The sequence below is a fragment of the Sinocyclocheilus rhinocerous genome, unplaced genomic scaffold, assembly GCF_001515625.1.
Source record: "Sinocyclocheilus rhinocerous isolate Xijiao unplaced genomic scaffold, SAMN03320098_v1.1 scaffold743, whole genome shotgun sequence".
Lineage (NCBI taxonomy): Eukaryota > Metazoa > Chordata > Actinopteri > Cypriniformes > Cyprinidae > Sinocyclocheilus > Sinocyclocheilus rhinocerous.
This window is the reverse complement of record NW_015642817.1, coordinates 177,639-199,443: the sequence shown is the minus strand read 5'-3', so window position 1 is coordinate 199,443 and position 21,805 is coordinate 177,639. Positions and strand designations below refer to the sequence as shown.

The 21,805-nt window shown below is 37.5% G+C and overlaps 1 protein-coding gene across 1 annotated transcript in view; it reads left to right on the top strand.

The window, feature by feature from the left end:
• The first annotated feature begins 1,055 nt into the window (after positions 1-1,055).
• LOC107756552 (connector enhancer of kinase suppressor of ras 2-like) overlaps positions 1,056-21,805 on the top strand; it is a 38,102-nt gene continuing 17,352 nt past the window's right edge. The window contains exons 1-7 of the mRNA XM_016573714.1: positions 1,056-1,308; positions 13,403-13,566; positions 17,264-17,466; positions 17,802-17,889; positions 17,999-18,040; positions 19,393-19,512; positions 20,129-20,188. Coding sequence (XP_016429200.1) covers positions 1,245-1,308; positions 13,403-13,566; positions 17,264-17,466; positions 17,802-17,889; positions 17,999-18,040; positions 19,393-19,512; positions 20,129-20,188 — 741 coding nt within the window. The 5' untranslated portion in view covers positions 1,056-1,244. The remainder of the gene's footprint in view (positions 1,309-13,402; positions 13,567-17,263; positions 17,467-17,801; positions 17,890-17,998; positions 18,041-19,392; positions 19,513-20,128; positions 20,189-21,805) is intronic.

Here is a 21,805-nt window from a genome sequence, read left to right as displayed (position 1 = left end):
AATTTCTGAATTAAAATGAATTAAGACTTCAGTCAAATTTTATTTAACCGAAGACTGAATTAAAAGGATGCAAATTGCAATTCCTAAAATGAAAAAATAAATAATAAAGAAAATTACATTTTGAAATAAACAAGGCATCATGCTTTTGCAATTCTATCTATCTATCTATCTATCACCTTAAAAATTCTTTAAACAATGAATAATTCAAATCATGTATTTGCATAGTGCTTTTCACAATGCATAATTTAATTTAATGTAGCCTACAAAGTATTTTAGTACTTTTCATTTGGTTACATCTGTCATTAAATCAATATGTTGGCGAAAAGTATATAAAACCAATATGAGCACAAAGATTGTACATTTTTAGATCGTGGCACATGTGTTTCAAAGTATATTTTAAAGGATTTCTTCTTTCTGTAATCTCGGACGTCCTTATCTGTTACTGCTCCATAACCAGAGCCCCAGAACCCCCATTCTGATTTCTCTTTCTGTGCCTTTCCGATCATTTAATGAGCAGCTCCCTGTCTGTTTTATCAGGTGACCCGGTTTCCCTGGTTCAGTCGGTTGCGGTTACCTCACTGTGCTGCGCAGCTATGGGTCCAGCAGGCGCACACTCCGACTTTTGCTATTCGAGTGATATTGGGCTGCGGTGACGTAAGCGAACGAGCGCGCAGAAATTTTCCAGACGCGGACAGGGGAGCTCGCGTAGACCCAAAACGGTCCAACCCAGAAAGAGAGAGACGCATACAAGCACGCATACCAAGTAGTCGTTTGCAAGGCACTTGGCTGCTTGTCGCGCTCAGTATCGGACCCAGCGGAGCTGTTCAGCGTTTATCGGTAGTGTCACCGAACAGTCCCCACGCTCACGGAACCGCTGACCCATGTGATACTGCAGCGTTGCGAGCGCGGAAGGGAGGGAGGGGGGGCGAGAGACACATTTCCCCCCCTGCATCTGCACTCGGTAGACTGGAGAAGCAGGTGCACATTTTGGAGAAAGAGAGAGCGAGAGAGAGAGAAAGAGAGAGAGAGAGAGAGCGCTGGAGGGGGGGCGGGGTAGAGACGCGAGCGTGGATCTCTCACCGTCGCAGTCCTCCGCGAGGATGTATCCAACAGCGAGGCTCCGTCAATGCAACGGAATCACATGTGCCCCTGTGATCTAACGGCGGTTCCGTTCTGTTTCTCTGGGTTCGGATGGTCCGCGCGTTCCATACGCAATTCAACCGGGAAATCAACGCACACCAGCCATGGCGCTCGTCATGGAACCCATCAGCAAATGGTACCCAAAGCAGGTGCTGGACTGGATGAAAGGTAAAAAATGTCCCCCCGCAGTGTCTCTGCATGACCTATAGCCGGTGGGATAGGAATGGGTGAGCGGGAAGAGTGCCTTGTAGTGATGTATTGATCGCGCTTGTGTGCCATTTTGCGCCTCTGCTCGGCGCACCATGGTGTGTGTGATCCGCACAGCACTACACGCGTCGCGCAAGAGGGGGTGTGCGTGTGGTCTGGGTATGCGTGTTTTGTTTTGCAAAAAGATGAGCCAAAACGGTTATAATGGCACAAAGGACGACATGGCGTTTTCATACAGTGCCTAAACACACACACACACACACACACACACACATACGTGCATGTGTGCGCACGCAGATAGTGACAGTGAGAAAGAAACAGAGAGGCTGCTTCCAGCCTCAGTGAATAAATCTCCCCCTCGCGCAATGATAACTAGCACCATGGACAGAACCAGGCCGTCGCGCGCTGTGCTGCGCTGCGGATGCGCCTAATCTAGGGACTAGAAGAGGGATGACGGTATCTGTGGAAGACAGTGCCCACATTGCGAACATTTATTCCTTTAAAATAACTTGTATCAGTGTTCATGTGACTATACATGGGGTTTAATATTAGTATCTTTTTCAGATTTACTAGCAAGTGTTTCGATTCCTGTGCTTGACTACAATCTATTAACTTTTTCACAGTACATATAGTGCCTATTGCTTTGAAGCTAGAGCTATAACAACTATTCCATTGTTACTGAGAACAGACTGTAGATTTCTTACTTGAATTTTATATTACTGCTACCTATCTCTGTTTTAGTAACTAAAAAATGGTGTAGAAACAATTTTCACTCAGAAATTGCTAGCAAACTTCACAATTACAAAGAAACAGTATGTAACACATTGTGGTTACACTTTAGTTTAAGGTGTCCTTGTTACACTGTAATTATATATTTAAGTACTGAGTAATATTAATTAGCTACACTTACTTACTATATTGTTAGGGTTAGGATTAGGGTTTGGCTTAAGGTTACTTGCATGTAACTGTGGATAATTTATTGTTATTATAATAATAATAGCCTACATCATGTAACATGTATAACAAGGACACGGTGGCATTTTGAAGTAGAAAAATTGAAATAGTAGCCTATTTTCTTGTAAAAACTCCAATGATCCTTGTTTTATTTAGAAAAAAATACAGTATATGTACTAGTTGACCTACTTATTTCTTATGTACTATTAAGAATCCTAATAGTTATTGTCTATTTCAGCTTAATCTGTACTTATTTTTATGAGAGACTATATAGTGTCTGTCCCAATGGTTAGTAACAATTCTCATTTCACTAGTTACAGTTTCTTTTTACTTGTCATATCATTTTAATCACTAGTCAGAATGTCTACTTTTAAAATTCAGTTAAAATATAAGTAGACATAATTAGAACAGAAAAATATGTACTACTGTATATTCAGTTAGTACTAGGAAAACTGGAATATATACATTTATTTCATTGGTAACAATTATTTTTCTTCTTGTCATATACTACCACATGTCAGAATGGTTACTTCATTCAATTACAATATTAGTATTAGTAATGACTGTCATACAAAAAATGTACTACTGTCTGTTCAGGTAGTATTAGGAAAACTGGAATTGATACTGTTATATATTTGAGTATAAATAGTATTACCTAATTATTGAGAAAGCCACAATTATACTTGAAGAGTTCATTTGCAAAAACCGATAACTCCATTGAACGTTTTTTTTTTTTCCAGAAATCACGTTTTTTTTTATTGCGCATTCCAAGTAATATCAATCAAACTGCAGTTGGGTTATTTTGATTAAGTAATAATAACTTAAACAAATACAGGTAATTTACTAAATTAAAGTTCATTTAAAGTATTTTTTTTTTTACATATTAAAAGTTTGTTTTATAGCAAAAGCAGAGAACTCCAACAGTCGTTTTTTGGCATTAGCAGTTAACTCCACATTTCATGTTTTAGAGTTTAAAAAAACACTCGTTTAATCTTTGTAATCTCCTCAGATGACAATGTAGATGCCTGACAAACGTTGTTGTTGTTGTTGTGATCATAAACTGTATGGATGTGATTACACGCAATACACGGAGCTTTTCCCTCACCATTAACGCGCTGCTTTTGCAAGGTTCCGTGAAAACTTTTCAGATTTTATTTTCCTTTTTCGCCCTGAAGAACATATCACAGGTTCATCAAGTTCGTCGAAATTATCCATCCTCGATCACTTTTAGTCAGTTTTGACGAAACTCCTCTCAGCTAGCACGTCTTTTCAAAGTGAAAGTAGCCTTGTCACCTGACCTGAATAGAGCGCGCTGATTCGCTAATCGCTAAAATGGATTTATCGGCTTCTGTTCAAAAACAACAAGGGCGCTTGTCGGCTTCTGCAGAAAACGTGAACTCGCGATGCCTTGAAAGTGGACAAAACCGGCTTTTTTGACAAAACGTGTTTAGGGTTCAGATCGCGCTATATGTGGAGAATAATGCACGGCAATCAGCTCTTTTATTTTTTTTTAAGTGGCGTTTATCGTTTTTTGCAAATTAACTCTTCACTTATTATTAATAATTAAAAATGATATGCTAGGAACATAAAAATTTATACTATTTAGTTTTAAGGCAAATAGGTTAAAGCAGCTTTACAAAACCCTCTGCCCCATACACACTCTCCAGAAGAAAGCAAGAGAGAGTGTCCGTATGCTGCTTCCAGACAGGAATGCACACTGTGCAGGTTTTGTCATGCACTCATAGCTCAGGGATGTGGACTTGGCCTTTCCTGTTTAGGAAACACTGATGACATTTTAAAAGCAACACAGTCTTAACAATTGATATCTGATTGGAAATCCTTTTCCATCAATGACATGTTCTTCTTCAGATGACATGTAAAGACACACTGATGGATGATACACAGATGCTATAAGTAGAGCATAATGGAGCAGCTGTGGTGGAGAGACAGAGGGCCAAAATACCAGCGAGATCAGACGTAATCTGAAGTGAAGTTTAAGGGCATTAGTGCATATGACATTCAGCTGCTCATAATCTCTACCCAATGAGCATTTCAAACGTCAGATAGCCTTTGCCACCAATCTAATAATGAACAAGTGTACACAGGAGAATCAATAATGCTTGTGATCTTTATTTCCAAAACAGCCTTACTGTAATGAATTTTTTTTGTAGATGCATGTAGCCCGTTATATGGCTCTCAGGCCATAGATGGGTCATTTTCTCTTTCTTTGCTATTATTGGTATTACTGGCATGTAAGTTCATGTAATCAATGAATCAGTGTTTCCTTTAGAATCTTACATACAAAATGTTTATATTCAGCGAAGGATTCGCAGGATTCAATAAATCCCGTCTTAAAGGTGGGGTAAGCGATTTCTGGTAGCCAATGTTGACATTTGAAATCATCAAAACAAACACGCCCCTACCCCAAAAGGGCCTCGCCCCTATTTTGACGTAGACATGTGGGGGCGTGTTAGAACGAGCCGTTTTAGGTAGGCGTGGTTGACTCTTAACTTTTATAAAGAATATCTCTTTGGATTTGAGACTTTAGTCTTTGCAACTTTACAGATCTTCTTTATGCACCAAGAGCTTGTAACACTTCAAAGAGAAAGGAAATCGCATCATATGACCCCTTTAAGACGTGGCTGATAAGAGTCATATGTTCATAAATCAGATTACACTGATCATGCTGTTTGTTTATGATTCACTAAAGAGAACCAGCTCATAAAGAATAATTTGTTTGTGAATCGGGTTACCATGGTCAGGCTGTATGTTTTTAGTTCACTGAAAAGAGACGGCTGTTAAGAGGCAATTATTTGTGAATCAGACTACCATGATCGTGCTGTATGTTTTTGATTAATAGAAAAGGACTGGTTCATAAGAGTCATTTGTTCGTGAATCTGTCTACACTGTTGATTTTGTGTGCAAACCTGTGAGGATATCTCAAATGAAAGATAACTTCTTGACAGACTTCAAACTCACAAACTAAATAAAATAGCCTAAAATGTAAAATATGCTGTTGAAAAGCAGTGCATGATCACCGATTAGTTCTGCATTTTAGGTAACTAGGTTTCACGGCCAGTTGTGCAGGACGGTTTCCATCTTCAGGAACTCGGTTCAGTGTCTCAGGTGCAACTGTAAAGTAGCTGCTTATGCATAATTTTCACAATTACTGCTGACAAAGAGTTTGTCAGACCTCAGAGCACCTGGTCCAGGGTCAGTTTGCCAGCATGCATGCTTGCTATTTTCAAACTTTGCATCAAATTTGTTTAAGATTCTGCACAATCAAATATCTGTCAGCGTGACTGGTTTGCTTTTTTGTGTTTATTATGTACTGTTTTTCTCCTAAATTGTATTTATTATTTCCAGTTTTTGGCTAGCTGCCATTGCCATATTTCTGTTATGTGTATATTTCATTCTTCGTTTTTTGCCCTTGGTAGAATGCCAATAAAAAAAACTTGCATTGGTGCAGAGATGTGGCATGTGCTGATGATGTCTGTAGGGATAATCTGCCTCCTCTAACATTACAGACATCTTGTAATATAAAACTCTGCTGAGTGCCCAGTTTTGACCTTTACAGCTTACATTTGAGAAATCATCATGCAGGTTGACATATGATAGGATCTTAAAGCCCAAGATGACAGTTAGGACTGTGGCTCTGCATTTGGTTCAGCAGTTCAGTGATTTTTTTGTTGAGGTTATTCCTTAAGGTTGCATTAAATATTCATTGTAGTTATGATAAGTGTTTAGTTTAACAGAAAAAAAACATTGTCAACGTATTATTTGGAGATGATCTGTCTGCAGTGGTTCTTCCCAGAGTTCATTGTTACTGCTACTCTACTGTCGCTTATCAGAGCATTTATCTCCACTGTTCTCTTTTAACAAATTGAGTGCACACTCCATAAGCCCTAGTGGTGCACCTGTTTCATCTAATAAAATCTTTCCAGAGACCTAGGCATTTCATTTGCAAACCTATTCAACTTGTTTCTATCTCTTCATATTTTAGGGTTAAATAACAATACACCAGGGACTTGGTCAGGTGTTTAAATCGTAACTTTTATTTTGTAACAGGCTTGTTACCTGCACAGAGATATCCATTAATTTGTCAGCAAAAGTTTGCCAGATAACAGAAAACTACAGATCATACTTCCACATTTTTGTATCCTTGCAAAAGATAATGCCATAGCTCTGTTTTCTCTAGTCCAATTTAAGTTATGCTAAAAGCCCATCTTGTCAGTGGTGAATTACCCCTTTACTTTGCCTCTTCAGAAAAACTGCTATCACACTACTTTCACTGTGTCTGCAGTATATAGCATGCACATTTTCTGTAAGCATGGAAATCCCAGATGAGCTGTAATACATTTGCCAAAATGTGCGTTATACAATAGAGCTCACTGCCCTGAATACTGTATCCTGTAATAGAAAGTGTTCAACTTTACCTTTAATTTGCTGTGTAATAAATATATCAGAAGAAATAATGACTCAACTCAGTATTTAATCGGACTGCCAAGAATTAAGACATAAGACATTGCATTAAAAACACACACACACACACACACATATATATATTGTCACACCCCATTGGACTTTTCTTCTGTTTTCATCCCTCATGTGCTCTGTGTGACCTAGTTTCCCTCATGTTTGATTGTGTCATTTAGTTCAGGTGTGTGTCATTAATTATCTTCATTTGCTCCCGTATTTAAAGTGTAGTCTGTCATGTCTTCCTTGGTCCGGTATTGTTGATGTTACCCTGTGTGTTAGACCCTCTTCTTCTTGTGGATTACCATTAAAAGTATTTGTTGTTATAATCTTCATCGTGCCTTCATCTCCCTAACAGCAGTATCGTGACCACAAAAATAAGTAAGCGGCGTCTCCCCCTCGTTTTGTTTTCCATTTTTGTCAGTTTTATTTTTAGTTATGGATATCGCCAACCTATTCATCGCCCTATACTGTCAAGACCTTCCCCTTTTGGACTATGCTGTTGAGTTCAGCCAGCTCGCCCTTTTAACAGCTTTCGACGACGCGACACTGAACTCACTGTTCTGGATCGGGGCTAATCACCATTGGCCCGTCGACCTCCCAGACACCACCGGACTGTGCTGGAGGGAGGCAATCATCCGGTGTCTGGAGAGCGTCTACCCCTGATCCAGAGCACAGCCAGACCCAGAGCACAGCCCACCATCACCCCGCTGTGCGGAGCAAGAGCCTGAGCCCACCGCTGACGGAGAACCAGAGCCCGCCGTGACCGACAAGTCATCGCCAAGTGGAGCGACAGAGCTGAGGATTGCCTCGGAGCCAGAGCCTCAATCGACATCAGACCAGGTGCGAGAGCCGGCTACAGTGCTCGCCACGGAGGAGAGCGTGGAGGGAAGCTCCGCCCACTGCACCATGGCTGAGGGTGAGCTAAGCTCAGTTGACTGTTTTTTGGATATATATGCAGACATGCCCCCTGTTCTCCCGCCTTCGTCTGAACTCTCTGTCTGCCCTGAATATATATTTTTTATTCATGTATTTGAAAGAAAAAAAATCATGCACTCTTTAAAATATCACATTAGAACATGCTGTTTCACTAGGAAATGATCATATCTATTCAGCAGATGCTTTTATTCAAAGTGACTTACATATTGCATTCAAGGTACACATTTGATCATTTCTTGCTTTCCCTGGAAATCAAACCCTTGACCTTGGCGTTGCTACCACTGTGTTCTACTATGAGCTACAGGAAGGCTGAATATGAAATAACACTTTACTCGTCAAGCCTTTTCATGGGATTTTTAAGAACACAGTTGTTCTTAATACAGACTGGATTTCTAAAAACGTACGTTCTAAATAGACAAGACTGGCTGTCTAAAGGGGACATCATAAAAGTGAACTCAAAACCAAAGAGGTCAGGCCAGTTTAGAAGATGAACTCCATTTAAACATTCTCTTCTGTGCTGTTTCAAGCACTGCAAAATAACTTATTTGATGAATGCCTTCAGTTTAATAAACCCAAAACAAATTGACTGCATTGGTGGGGAAAGTGCTCTGCTCTTCCTAACCTTATCTGAACACACACACACACACATATATATATTGTCACACCCCATTGGACTTTTCTTCTGTTTTCATCCCTCATGTGCTCTGTGTGACCTAGTTTCCCTCATGTTTGATTGTGTCATTTAGTTCAGGTGTGTGTCATTAATTATCTTCATTTGCTCCCGTATTTAAAGTGTAGTCTGTCATGTCTTCCTTGGTCCAGTATTGTTGATGTTACCCTGTGTGTTAGACCCTCTTCTTTGTGTGGATTACCATTAAAAGTATTTGTTATAATCTTCGTCGTGCCTTCGTCTCCAACACAAAATAACTTGTGGTTTTACATATAGACCCTTAGCCAATTTATACAACTGGCAGACACTTTTATCCAAAAAGCGACTTACATATTGCATTCAAGGTACACATTTGATCATTTCTTGCTTTCCCTGGAAATCAAACCCTTGACCTTGGCGTTGCTACCACTGTGTTCTACTATGAGCTACAGGAAGGCTGAATATGAAATAACACTTTACTCGTCAAGCCTTTTCATGGGATTTTTAAGAACACAGTTGTTCTTAATACAGACTGGATTTCTAAAAACGTACGTTCTAAATAGACAAGACTGGCTGTCTAAAGGGGACATCATAAAAGTGAACTCAAAACCAAAGAGGTCAGGCCAGTTTAGAAGATGAACTCCATTTAAACATTCTCTTCTGTGCTGTTTCAAGCACTGCAAAATAACTTATTTGATGAATGCCTTCAGTTTAATAAACCCAAAACAAATTGACTGCATTGGTGGGGAAAGTGCTCTGCTCTTCCTAACCTTATCTGAACTGAGCGTTTTATTACTCATTACCTGCTCTTCCTGAAGCTCTCAAAGTCAGGTTCTCTCACTAATACAGAACACTCCGGGCATTCATTTAAAATCATTTCAAATGGTGGATCACCTTTCATGAACCAAAATAAAATGTATCTAAAATTATTCTCCACCACACATACATAGTCCTCACCAGCAATTTCTTAAGTTTTTAAATGTCTGGCCAGGGGCGATTTAGGATTTCAACCTGTCACAGTGCTTTCTGCTGAGTTTCAGTTTGACGCGGCTAAATTAAGTTTGTTAAGAAATTTAAAAAAAATTTTTTTGAAAGAAATAAAAAATAAAATCATAAAATTTAATTTACATGGGAAATTCAAATACCAAAATCTACTGAACACAAACTAAACTACAGCAATAAACTGAATTAAATTAGATGTGCTGGGTTTGTGTGTGTGTAATTTGCATGAAGTCAGACAGACGTCTATTTGCAAACAGTAGGTGAGTATTTCACATATGTTAAAAATGCCTTCTGCTCTCACATTATATACAGGCCTGTTGGTGCCCATATAAACAGGGCAGTATTCAAACTGCATCTAAGCAGCGTGACTGTAAAGACATGCAATTTAACTTTTGTTCCTGATGAAATCAGCCTAAAATACATATATAAAATAATATATAAAAATATACATATACACAAAATCTATTGTTCAATAGTTTAGTATAGTTAAAATAGTATAGTATAGTTATAGTAAAATAGTATAGTTCAATAGTATAGATTTTTTGTTTTTGAAAGCAGTCTCTTATACCAAGACTGCATTTACTTGATCAAAAATACAGTAAAAACAGTACTATTGAGAAATATTACTAAATTTATAAGAACAGATTAATATATTTTAAAAGACCATTTATTCCTGTAATGGCAAAGCTGAATTTTTGTTACATGATTATTACATGATGTCTTCTGTATTAGGTAATCCTTCAAATATGCTCATAATGGCGCTCAAGAAACATTTCTTACTATCACCACCACAGTTGAAAACGGTTGTGCTGATTAATATTTGTGTGAAAACTGTAATGTATTATTTTCTGGATTCTTTGATGAATAGAACATTCAAAATAACATTTATTTAAAGTAGAAAACTTTTGTAACATTATAATTGTCTTTACTGTGTAATAGAGAATCTAAGTGTAGCTGCTGGCAGTGTGTGGTAACGGTTGTAGATCGTTTTGGTGATATCATGAAAGAAAAGACTAGAGAGTCAACATTAATGACATGTCATGTGCGCTCACTGGGATGATCAAAGAAGTTTAAATACAGGTGGTGAACAGATTTAAAAAAATGATCCCAAGATGTCCGGTGTCCACAGTGGGGTGTATCAGAAGCTGAAACAGCAGAAGCTGGCCTTGGAATGATTGGATGTTTGTGAGCATTTGATCATTTTCGAAGGGGTTTCCTCACGATGACTCACCTCTCTCAGTGGGAGGGACCTGATACATTTTCCCTTTGTCAGCTGTTCTTAGATCAGCGTAGAGTAATGTGTTAGCGCAGATGTGAGATGGTGGGCTGTAAACCAGAAGAGTGGACTTGAAGAGATTGTGTGTGTGTGTTTCTTAAAGGAGGCTATACTCACAGAGAACTGAATGTAATTATGCATGATAATTAGCATTTTTTCTATGATGAAGTACTCTCTCCAGTTCCAGCTTAATATGCAGAGACAATGACACTGGAAAAAGGTGAAAATGGGCAGTTTATACATCTGTGAGCTATTTCTACCTGATCTAACGCTTAAAAATCACTGTAACAACTGATTTTTCAAAGATTTAAATAAAACGACTGCTGTGTTTGGTTTACGAGAAAATACAGTTTGAGTCTTTCTACTTCAAAATTTCTTGTTTAATTCAATGTGTTACTTGCTGCTTCTTTATAATTATTTGTGAAATTTACTAACACATTTTTTTCCCCAGTGCACATTTGGCTGGTGAAATCTGATTGATTTAGTAATATTAAATATTATTTTATATAATATTTTAAAAAATATATAAACCCTAGTAAAAATGAATATACTAAAATGTATTTGAAATACATTGATTTAATGCTAAGTATATACTTAAAATACATTTACATATTTACATAGTTAAAAATACCCTGTAATTGTACTTTTAGTATACTACGAGCCGACGAGACGAGAGGCGTACGGATCCATATGCAAAGCTTTATTCTTAAACATGGTCAAAAAACAGGCAAGGTTCTGACAATGGCAAACGGGTATGGCACAGGCGAGACAAAAGAGTAATCCAAAAACAGGCGTGGTCGATCAACGGCTAACAGTATCCAGAGGGCTTGACAAGAGGGGTAATCTGATAACACGAGCTGTAGTCCAGGCAAGGTGCAAACATAGTCCAAATGACAAGACGAGATAAATCCAAGACAGGCAGATAATCAGGTAACATGCAATCACAAGACAAGACTAGACTAAACTATGAACTAAGACTAGAACTAGGAACTAGACAAAACTTCAGATAGGAAACTGGCTCCGTGCTACCACTAGGAGAGCGATAAACACAAACAATACTCGGCCTTGAAAGAGAGGAAGTCCATGGCTCATAAAGCGTGTCTCATTGGATGCAGCTGTGTGTGTGTGTGTGTAATCAGTGCAATGGATGATGGGAAATGCAGTCCAGGGTGATGTGTAGCAGTCTGTGTGGTGTGAGAGCGACCTCTGGTGGCAATCGGCCGGAAGGCCACAGACTGGATTCGTGACAACTGCAAATAAAGTAATATAATTTTTATATAAATTAGTCTCGAGCGATATGTCAGTAAAGAGATTTGAACTATACCTAGTACGAAATAAAGTTTTTTTATTTTTTTTTAATTTATTACTTTTTTACTAGGGCAAATATGCAATATAAATATATATTTAAATATTTCATTTTTATTTTTATGAAACCTAGTTTAGAAATACAATGGTGGCCAAAATTATTAGAACACTAGTATTTTCACCAGCTAAAAAATGGTCAGTTATTTCTATCTTTTGCTGTAGGAAATATCAGTTTGCATTTCCAAACATTAATTTTGCCATTAATTGTAATAATCCAGTGAGATTTTTGTCTGACAACAGCCAGTGCTCCACACAGAGATCTGATCATCATGCAGTCTGTCTGGAATGACATGAAGAAACAGAACAAACTGAGACAGACTAAATCTAGAAGAACTGTGGCAATGTCTCCAAGATGCTTCAAGAGACCTACTGTTCAAGAGCTGTTGTCAGACAAATCTCACTGGATTATTACAATTAATGTCAAAATGAATGTTTGGAAATGTAAACTGATATTTCCTACTGACACACCACAGCAAAAGATACAAATAACTGACTTAAAACCATTTTTCAGCTGGTGAAAATACTGCTGTTCTAATAATTTTGGCCACCACTGTAAGCCATTCCCTCCTAATGGTCTGTTCAATGGCATACAGGGGGAGCGTTCAAGAAACCGTGTGCAGACTCATCATATTCGCAATTCTGTTGGATGTTACAAGTGCAAAAATCTCCTTTAGCTGTTAAAACATCTTGTGTGTGAAATGCACGTCTATGGTTGCAGTGTATGTATGCGTGCGCCTTTCCAGTATGGACGTGTGTATGTGTGTGTAGGACTGTAGGAAATGGAGGCCTTTATCATTCCCTGTGCAGGCTTACCTCCCCGTCTCTAAGCAACGGTTGCCAAGCAGCCCGTATAGCTGGAGCAGAACGAGAGAATGAAGAGAATGAGCACGAGAGAAAGTCTGTTTAGCTGAAGGACATCCTACACACACACACACACACACACACGTCAGGAAACTAACACACAGGTTATCTTGTGTGTGTATTTGAGACCACAGAGCTGGTTCTGAAGGACAGAGCGTGTGTGTATCCGCGAGTTCTGAATGTTCCATCTGAAGAGTCTCTCAGCCAGAGAACGTGTGTGTGTGTGAGAGAAATGCAGGTGTGTGTCTCGTTCTGAGAGACGTGTCTCTAATCACTAAGTGGTTTATCGTCTTTTTTTAGGATAAAGCACAAACTGTTACAGGAATTAGCCACTTGACATCACTGGCAGGTTTACGTTGTGTTTGCGCGTTGCGTGTGGTGTGTGTGTGTGTGTGTGAGCGTTGTGTATTAATCATCTTAATGACAGCTCTCTGTATAGAGAGAAGCGCCATTACACTGGGTCACGTTTTAAGTTTATTACATGACATAAATGAATTGATCACATGGTTGTGTTGCACTTTTCTCTCTCTCAGGGTTGGACGACTGTTTGCTGCAGTATATGAGGACGTTTGAGAGAGAGCAGATAACCGGAGAGCAGCTGCTTCACATCACCCATCAGGAGCTGGAAGAGCTTGGCGTGACCCGCATTGGACACCAGGAGCTCATTCTGGAGGCTGTGGACTTACTCTGCGCACTGGTGTGTGTGTGTGTGTGTGTGTAAAAGAGACTGGCTGTGATAATGATGTGTTTGTTTTGTATTAATGACACAACAGACATTTTAATCAAACTCCACTTAACACTGAATGATTAGCACCCAGCGGGGATCTCCCAACTAGTACACAAAAAGAGGAGAGAGTGTGTGGAGGGAAGGGAAGATGTGTTTTTGGTTTTGATTGGCCGTGGGAGGAATTCATGCATCATAGAGAGAGTGAGAGAGAGAGAGGAGGAGTTAAATCGAACTAGTTAACATCCTCACAGATGTTCATGCAAATTCATCTCAGAAGAAGAATACAGGTTTTTTAGTAAAGAGCCGTTTGGGGTTAAACAATAAGAAGTGGACAGCAATAAATGTAAATGGGGTCCAAAACAATTGGAGATCTGATCAAAGACGACAGCGAATTTTTCAAAAGTTTTTGAAATAGTTTACAAAAACATAAACCGATGACTTATTTTGAATTAGTTTATTTTTCATTTTCATCTTAGTTTATTTTTTTATAAACTAATATTAGTTTATTTTGACATTTTATTCGTTTTTAATTTAGTTCATTTTAATTTATATTTAATTTTTATTTATTATATTTAGATTTTAGTCAGTAATTTTAGTATGTTAACTTAAACAACTTGAACATTTTTGTCTTGTATATTTTTTATTTTAATTTTATCCAAATGTTATATTTTTTATCTTAATTTAAATGAATGAAAACAACTTTTACTAATTTTTAATAGTAGTAAACAATAAAAACACCACTTGACATTGAAATGCCTGTTTCTACAGACTTCAATTTAAAGTAAATATATTAAATATAGAAATATAAAATTAATAATGATATTATAACAAAAATGATACATTTGAAAAAATATACAATATCAATTTAAAATGGTATCTTTTTTAAAGATTTATTTTTGGCATTTTTGCCTTTATTATGACAGGACAGATCAGAAGTGACAGGAAGTGAAGTGGTAGAGAGATAGGGGATGGGATCGGGAAAGGTCCTCGATTCGGGATTCAAACTCAGGACGCCCGTAGCGTGATGGTGCTGTATTTCAGTGCGCTGCGGCCACAAGGCTATCAACGCCGTTAAAATGGTATCTTATACATTAGAGTCACCAGTCTGTCAACCACTTAGCTAAAATGAGGGTTGTGGCTTTAAAGGGGTCATATGATGCTTTTTTAAAGATCATTATTTTGTGTATTTGGTGTACAGAAAGTCATTTTTTGATTTGAAACCCCATAACGTTTTGACATAACGTTGGTTTATGAAATACAATTTGAAAAGTAGTCCGATTTAAATTATAGTGACACAGATTTGAAAATTCCGTTGGCTAATTACAGGGCCTAAAGTTAACCCAACTGATGGAAATAAATAATAACTGAACTTGTAACAGTTTTGTTGCAAAGCACAATATTATGGTGAAATTAGATCTCGTGTTTGTTGAGTTAAAACCGAATTATTGTTGTATAAGCATAGCAAGCATCCTTCATCACACAAATGTGAAAACACACTAAAGAGAATCTAATTATTACACTATTGCACTAAGAACAGAAAACACAAACTAAAACTAAAACCAGTCAAGACTAAACCAATTCACCTTGGTGACCACATAATCGTTTTGTATTACCTATTTTTATTAGCCATTTCACACAATTCAGAAAAACAAAAATGTGCAGGAACTATAGGCTTGTATTTATATTATGAATGAAATGTGCGTTATTTGGAAGAAAGTCGAGGTGTGACTGACTTTAGCCCACTAATTCCTTGCGGCTCTAATTTATGCAGCGATTGTGGCGCTTAGATAAGAGAACAACAGTCACGGCTGCAGGTACCAAAAATTTTTTTTTTTTAAATTCCAGAGTCAGAAAACCCCTCCTGTCTATAAATGAGAGTTGTTGGGTCCAGCTGATTAATACTATAAACAAACCCCAAAGAAACATGAGAAAATCTTCTGCTTGCCACTAAAAGCTTTGAAAGAGTCAGTTGTGAATCAGAATGGTCCAATGATTGAACTATTCAGCCGTTCGATTCACAGAAATGATGGGTTTTGCAGTTCCACGGTCTCCAAGCAGCAGTTCTGAGAAAATGACATTTATTCCGAGTAATGCCTTTGCCAGATATGAATGGAGACTTGATTGTGTGCTTTATTTCATTTCACAGTGTAGGCAGTCTTTTATTTCTGAGTAACTTTGTTAGTGTGTAGTGATGACCCTCTCTGTACATGCTGTGAGAATGCAGCTTGATGGGGTTTTCTTCTGCTTACACTTACACAGTGTCTCAATGACAAAATCAGCCATACGATTGACTTCTGTGCTTCGGTTTACTAACTTGGACCATCTTCGACAAAACTGATATTGGAATTTGTAGTGAAAAGAACATTTTAAAATGTCTTTGTCAAACACTACATACACTAAAGTTTGGGGTCTGTAATATTTTTTTAATGTTATCTAAGAATCTTTTTATGCTCACCAAGGCAAAATAGAGAAAAAAAAATAGTAATATTGTGAAATATTGTTACAATTTCAAATAACAGCTTTCGCACAATCAGCTTGTAACACTCCAAAGAGAAAGGAAAACTTGAAATCGCATCATATGACCCCTTTAAAAGAAAATAATATTTGAAAAAAGTGCATACCTCACAAGACCCAACAGAAATATTTCAGCATCCCTGATATTACCACGCAGTGACACAGACCATGTGAGGCACATCCAAAGTTAATTAAATGCATAAATTAAATTCAGCGTGAAAATTCTACTTAATTTTTCAGCAGTCTACACAATAGAAAATAAAAAATGCATTATAGAACCTCGCTGGAATATGTTATTGGGTATCGTGAGGTGAACAGAATTAAAAAACAAAACAAAAGTGGAAGTAAAGCAACACACAACAGCTGCCCTCTGAAGCACCATCTCGAAGTCTTTTTCTCCTCATAAATGTTGCATTAAACCTTCTTTAAAACAAGAGTCAGTGGCGGTTCTACATTGAATTACACCCTGGGCGAGACCCCCTTCGAGCGCCCCCCCCAAAATTCTGCACAAACAGTTATATTTTATTATAACAACATAAGTGAAAGAGAAAATTATATTTCTCAATTGCACAAATCCTTCATTAGAACATTTTAAAAACACACTTAAGAGAATCCAGTTATTTAACTATTGCAATTACAACAGGAAACACACTTTTTAAGGTGCACAATCTCCACCTCCAACATTGCCAAAAGACAATGAACACAATTCTGCACAAAATATGACAGTATAAGTTAAGTAATATTGTGAAATATTGTTACAATTTCAAATAACAGCTTTCTATTTAAATATATTTTGAAATGTAATTTATTTCTGTGACGGCAATATTTATCAGCCATTACTCCAGTCTTCAGTGTCACATGATCTTTCAGAAATCATTCTAATATGCTGATTTGGTGCGTTTAAGAAACATTTCTTATTATCACTTTCAGTCCGTTTATATATTCTTTATTTTCAGCATTCTTTGATCAACAGAAAGCCCTGAAAAGCATTTATTTGAAATATAAATCTTTTGTAACAGCGCAGAAGTCTTTACTGTCACTTTTGCTCAATTTAATGCATGCTTGCTAAATAAAATACAAAAAAATGTTACAGACTTCAAACTTTCGAATGGTAGTATAAATACCTCAACCATTTTTTTTTCTCCTGTTGCAGAACTATGGTCTAGAGACTGAGAATTTGCGGACTTTGTCACACAAACTCAATGCATCTGCTAAGAATCTGCAGAACTTCATCACGGGCCGCCGCCGCGGGGGCCATTATGACGGACGGGTGTCGCGACGCCTTCCCAACGACTTCCTGACTTCAGTCGTTGACCTCATCGGAGCAGCTAAAAATCTACTAGCCTGGCTGGACAGGTACTTAAACAGATCTAAACAGGGCATGAACTCACCTGGGCTGAACAGAGTCATATAATATCATAGAATTGAATGGGACTGAAATCACACTTGATGGAACTGAATCAAAAGCGAGTCAAACAGCCTGGATAAGCTGCCCAAAATAACGGACGGAAAGCAAACTAATTTAATTTTTTGCTTGTAGAATGGAAACTATCCAGAAACATAGGTTTTGAGTCCAGCCTGGGTCAGGTCATGTTTAAAATGTGAAAAGAAGAAAAATGTAAGTCTTGTTGATTGGTATGGAGAGTTGTTTGTGTTCATCTCTTCGTGTATGTGTTTTGCTTTGTTTGCAGGTCTCCATTTGTCAGTGTTTCTGAGTACTCAGTGCTGAAGAACAACATTGTTCAGCTCTGTCTAGAGCTAACCACCATAGTACAGCAGGTGTGTGTGTGTGTGTGTGTGGGTGTGTGAGTGTTTTGGTATTCAACACACACAAACAGCACAGTCATTTATTATTATTTTAATGTACGTGTTTCTCTTTTCCTCTCAGGATTGCACAGTGTATGAAACTGAGAATAAGATTCTACATGTGGTGAGTGTTTCTTAAGCCACACACAGTACTTAAGTTCACTCCCGATTAACTGTATTGAGAGCATCTAATTTCGATTACCACAGGCAATTACTTTGACTCAGTAATGCAATAAAATGAAAGCCATATGGAAAACCAAAGGGAAAGTCACATTTTTGTTAAACCATTTGCTTGATTTTTTTTTTAGCTGTGTATTGTTTGATTTGTGAAAATGCCTAAATCCTGCTTTTAAGGTGCAACCACCTTTCTAGGTAAAGAAAATGTCCTTTAAGACGTTAACGCAGACATTATTTGGCCACTTTATAAAAGCTTTTTTACAAGTGAGGAACATCCTCTATCCCTACAGGCTGGTTATAAGACTTAATTTTATCATATACTTTTACTATACAGTAGTTGTGAAGTCTTTGACAAGTATAGTGAAGAAGCACACACTCACACACAGCCTTTAAAGGGGTCATATGATGCTTTTTTAAAGATCATTATTTTGTGTATTTGGTGTAACAGAATATGTTGACATGCTTTAATGTTCAAAAAACACATTATTTTTCAAATTCGTAAGGCCAAATAAAGTGCTTTTGCTTTGGCACTGAAACACACAGCGTCTCCCTGACATGCTGCTTCAACACTAATTGTGGTTAGTGAAACCACGCCTTCTTTCTTTGCGTGATCATTTGGGCGCATTATGCAAATATTTCCACATGGTGATGTAGATATGTGGGGGCGTGTTAGAATGAGCCGTTTTAGGGGGGCGTGGCAGAGTCTTAACTTTGATAAAGAATATCTCTTTGGTTTTGAGACTTTAGTCTTTGCAACTTCAGGGATCTTATCTATGCACAATCAGCTTGTAACACTCCAAAGAGAAAGGAAAACTTGAAATCGCATCATATGACCCCTTTAAAAGTATATTTCAAGTAAAACGTGATTGTGGAGTCACATGTATCTAGCCTGCTCGGAAGCAAAAAGCTGTTATGCCTGTTTAGCCTAAGGTTGGATATCTTGAATAATGCAGATTGTGATTTTTTTCTCCCTTCAGGATCACTGCCTGTAGAACAGAAAGAGAGGGAGGGAGGAATAGATGGATGGAGACAAATAGAGAGAAAAAGATGAAAGAAAGAATATAGCATGAATAAATCTATATATAGCATATGACTTAATAACGTTGATTCATTATACATTATGGGTACATTTCATGACGCTGAATGCCTTTCATGTGAACGGTTCGAAATGTCGCACTGTTCCTTTCCAGTTCAACAGCTATAATTAGACTGAGAGATTTACTGTAGAACCGCAAACATGGACTGACAACACTGTCTGTCTCTCTCTTATTGTCTTTCTGTCTTTATCTCTCTTTGCAGTGCAAGACTCTATCAGGTATCTGTGAGCACATTATTTCATTGTCGTCCGATTCGTTGGTGTCACAGTCTGCCCACCTAGAGGTTGTCCATCTGACGAACGTTATGCCTAGCGAGGGCCTGGTGAGTAAACAATGGCAATATCCCTTCCATAATCAACAGAAATATGAGAATGCACATGCAGAGTTATACATTCAGAGACAACTATAAGACAACTATTTGTAGAAAAATGCTGTCTTAAAGTGTCGTGCATTCGTTATTATGGCATGTTGAAAAACATAACATGAAAGTAGCCTAAATACCCAAGTACCCAAATAACTACATCTGAATTCAAAATAATGAAAATATGTGGTGCATAAATATATTTGGTACTTAACAATTTTTATTTTTCAAAAAAGCAAACACTGTAAGTTGATTGATTAAGTTTGCACTTATCTATGAGCTGTTTTGTACATTGTATCATCTAGAATTCAGAGTCTCACAATTGTAAATATGACTTGGTCATTCATGTGCTCAGAATTAGTAATTACAATATTTCCGAATACATGGGACTGTCTGTCTGTGTGACCAATAGCAAGAATGAGAAAGCTGTTTGAAAACAATCCTTGTTTCTGCAGTTCCATTTAGTGACAGAAAGGATACGCTTCAGCACCGTTTGAAAAATCTGTATAAATCTAGCTGTGATGCACTATGATTGATTGATTTTATGATTGACAACAGCCTCTTTTGCTCTTTTTAGGGCATGTACATCAAGTCCACATACGACGGTCTTCATGTGATCACTGGAACCACAGAGAATGTGAGTTCAGAGCTGGATTTATTCTTTACCTGTCTCATATAAATTCCCCCAATCCAAACCCTAAAATTATAAACAGCTGTACGCCTCACTTCTTCCCACAAGTTTTGGAGAATCTCTCCTGGGAATGTCAGGATGGTCATTTAAACGGTCAACCTTTTTCAGGTTTGTCTTACAGGTTTTAAATGTATTGTTCATTATTTGTTCATGTTAGTTAATGCATGAACTAACATTAACTAATGGAACCTTATTGTAAAGTGTTACCTTAACATTTAATAAAACCATTAAAATGGAATCCAGAAAATGAATGGAAAACAGAATTGGGTAAAAATAAAAGTGAATTTTAGAGGGAAATAAAAATGTAATTTTTGTTAATCTTTTAATAAACTGATGTTAAATTGTGTACGTTTCATGATTTTAATTAATTAGACATGCTTTTTGATTAATTTAATTTAACCATTAAAACAGAGTCTAGAAAAATGCAAACGAAGAAAGAAAGAAAACGGAATCCAGAAAAATTTAAATGGAAAAAAATGAATTTGGGGAAAAAAAATAAAACAGATTTCATAGGGCCCCATGTAAAGCACCATCTGAGTTCTTCAACACCTAGATTAAACCCATGTCAATTTTAAGATCATCATTTGTGATGCTGTGAGATAAGACTTCTTATCTGTAGGAAAACCAGCTCTGGTTTCCTTCAGATTGTCAGTGCCCATTTCAGGCAGTGTTGCTCTATAAAGCACATGCTGTGCTGCAGCTCTTCTGTGGGGACAGCAGAACCAGGTCATCCGCATAGAGCAGGCACTTGATTTCAGAGCTGGGTAGAGTGAGGCTTGGAATGGTGGATTGTTCCAGTGCTGTTGTTAAATCATTTATGCACGTGTTCAATTAGGTTGGACTCAAGCTACATGCCTTTTTTTAGCTGCTGAAAGAATGCTTTTGGGAAATGCAGCCCAGATGAGTGAGATTTTGATTAAAAGACCCTCAAACGTTCTTTGTAGGGAAGTTCAACATTTAGGCATGTATGATGCTATACACAGAAATACCTGGTGTCCAGTTTATTTCTATAATGAGCAGGTAGGGATGTAACGATGAACCGCGAGCCGGTTGAAAATCGATTTAAATATGTGACGATTCAAATCAGTTGAGATGCTAAACAAATCGCGATTCAATTAGGGGTAGGAGTTTATATGAATGTATGTCTGAGGGGAACTTACTGTCTTTCGATGGTATTTTTTCTTTGCCTCTTGCCTCTGTATAATGCATATTAATTTTCATAAGTGCAGCGCTGCTTTGTTTACAGCGGAAACCAAGGAAACACTGTATCATTGCTGTTCTGGCAGAGAGTGAATCTGTGTCTCATTCAGCTCTGCTGTTTCTGTTTCATGCAGATATTTTTTATGCATAGTTTCACAAAACTGAAGTCAAACCATTCTGTTTTTGCTTCAAATTTCGAAATTATACAATCTAATGTAGATTAAAAACTGCTCATGTTGCATGTATGCAGCATCTTTGTTTCGATCATGATTAAAATGCAGTGTTAGCCTCTAATTTTAAATGGAAAGAGCAGAGGCAAAGCCTTATTTTGTTTATATGAAGATATTTATTTTATTTGTGTTA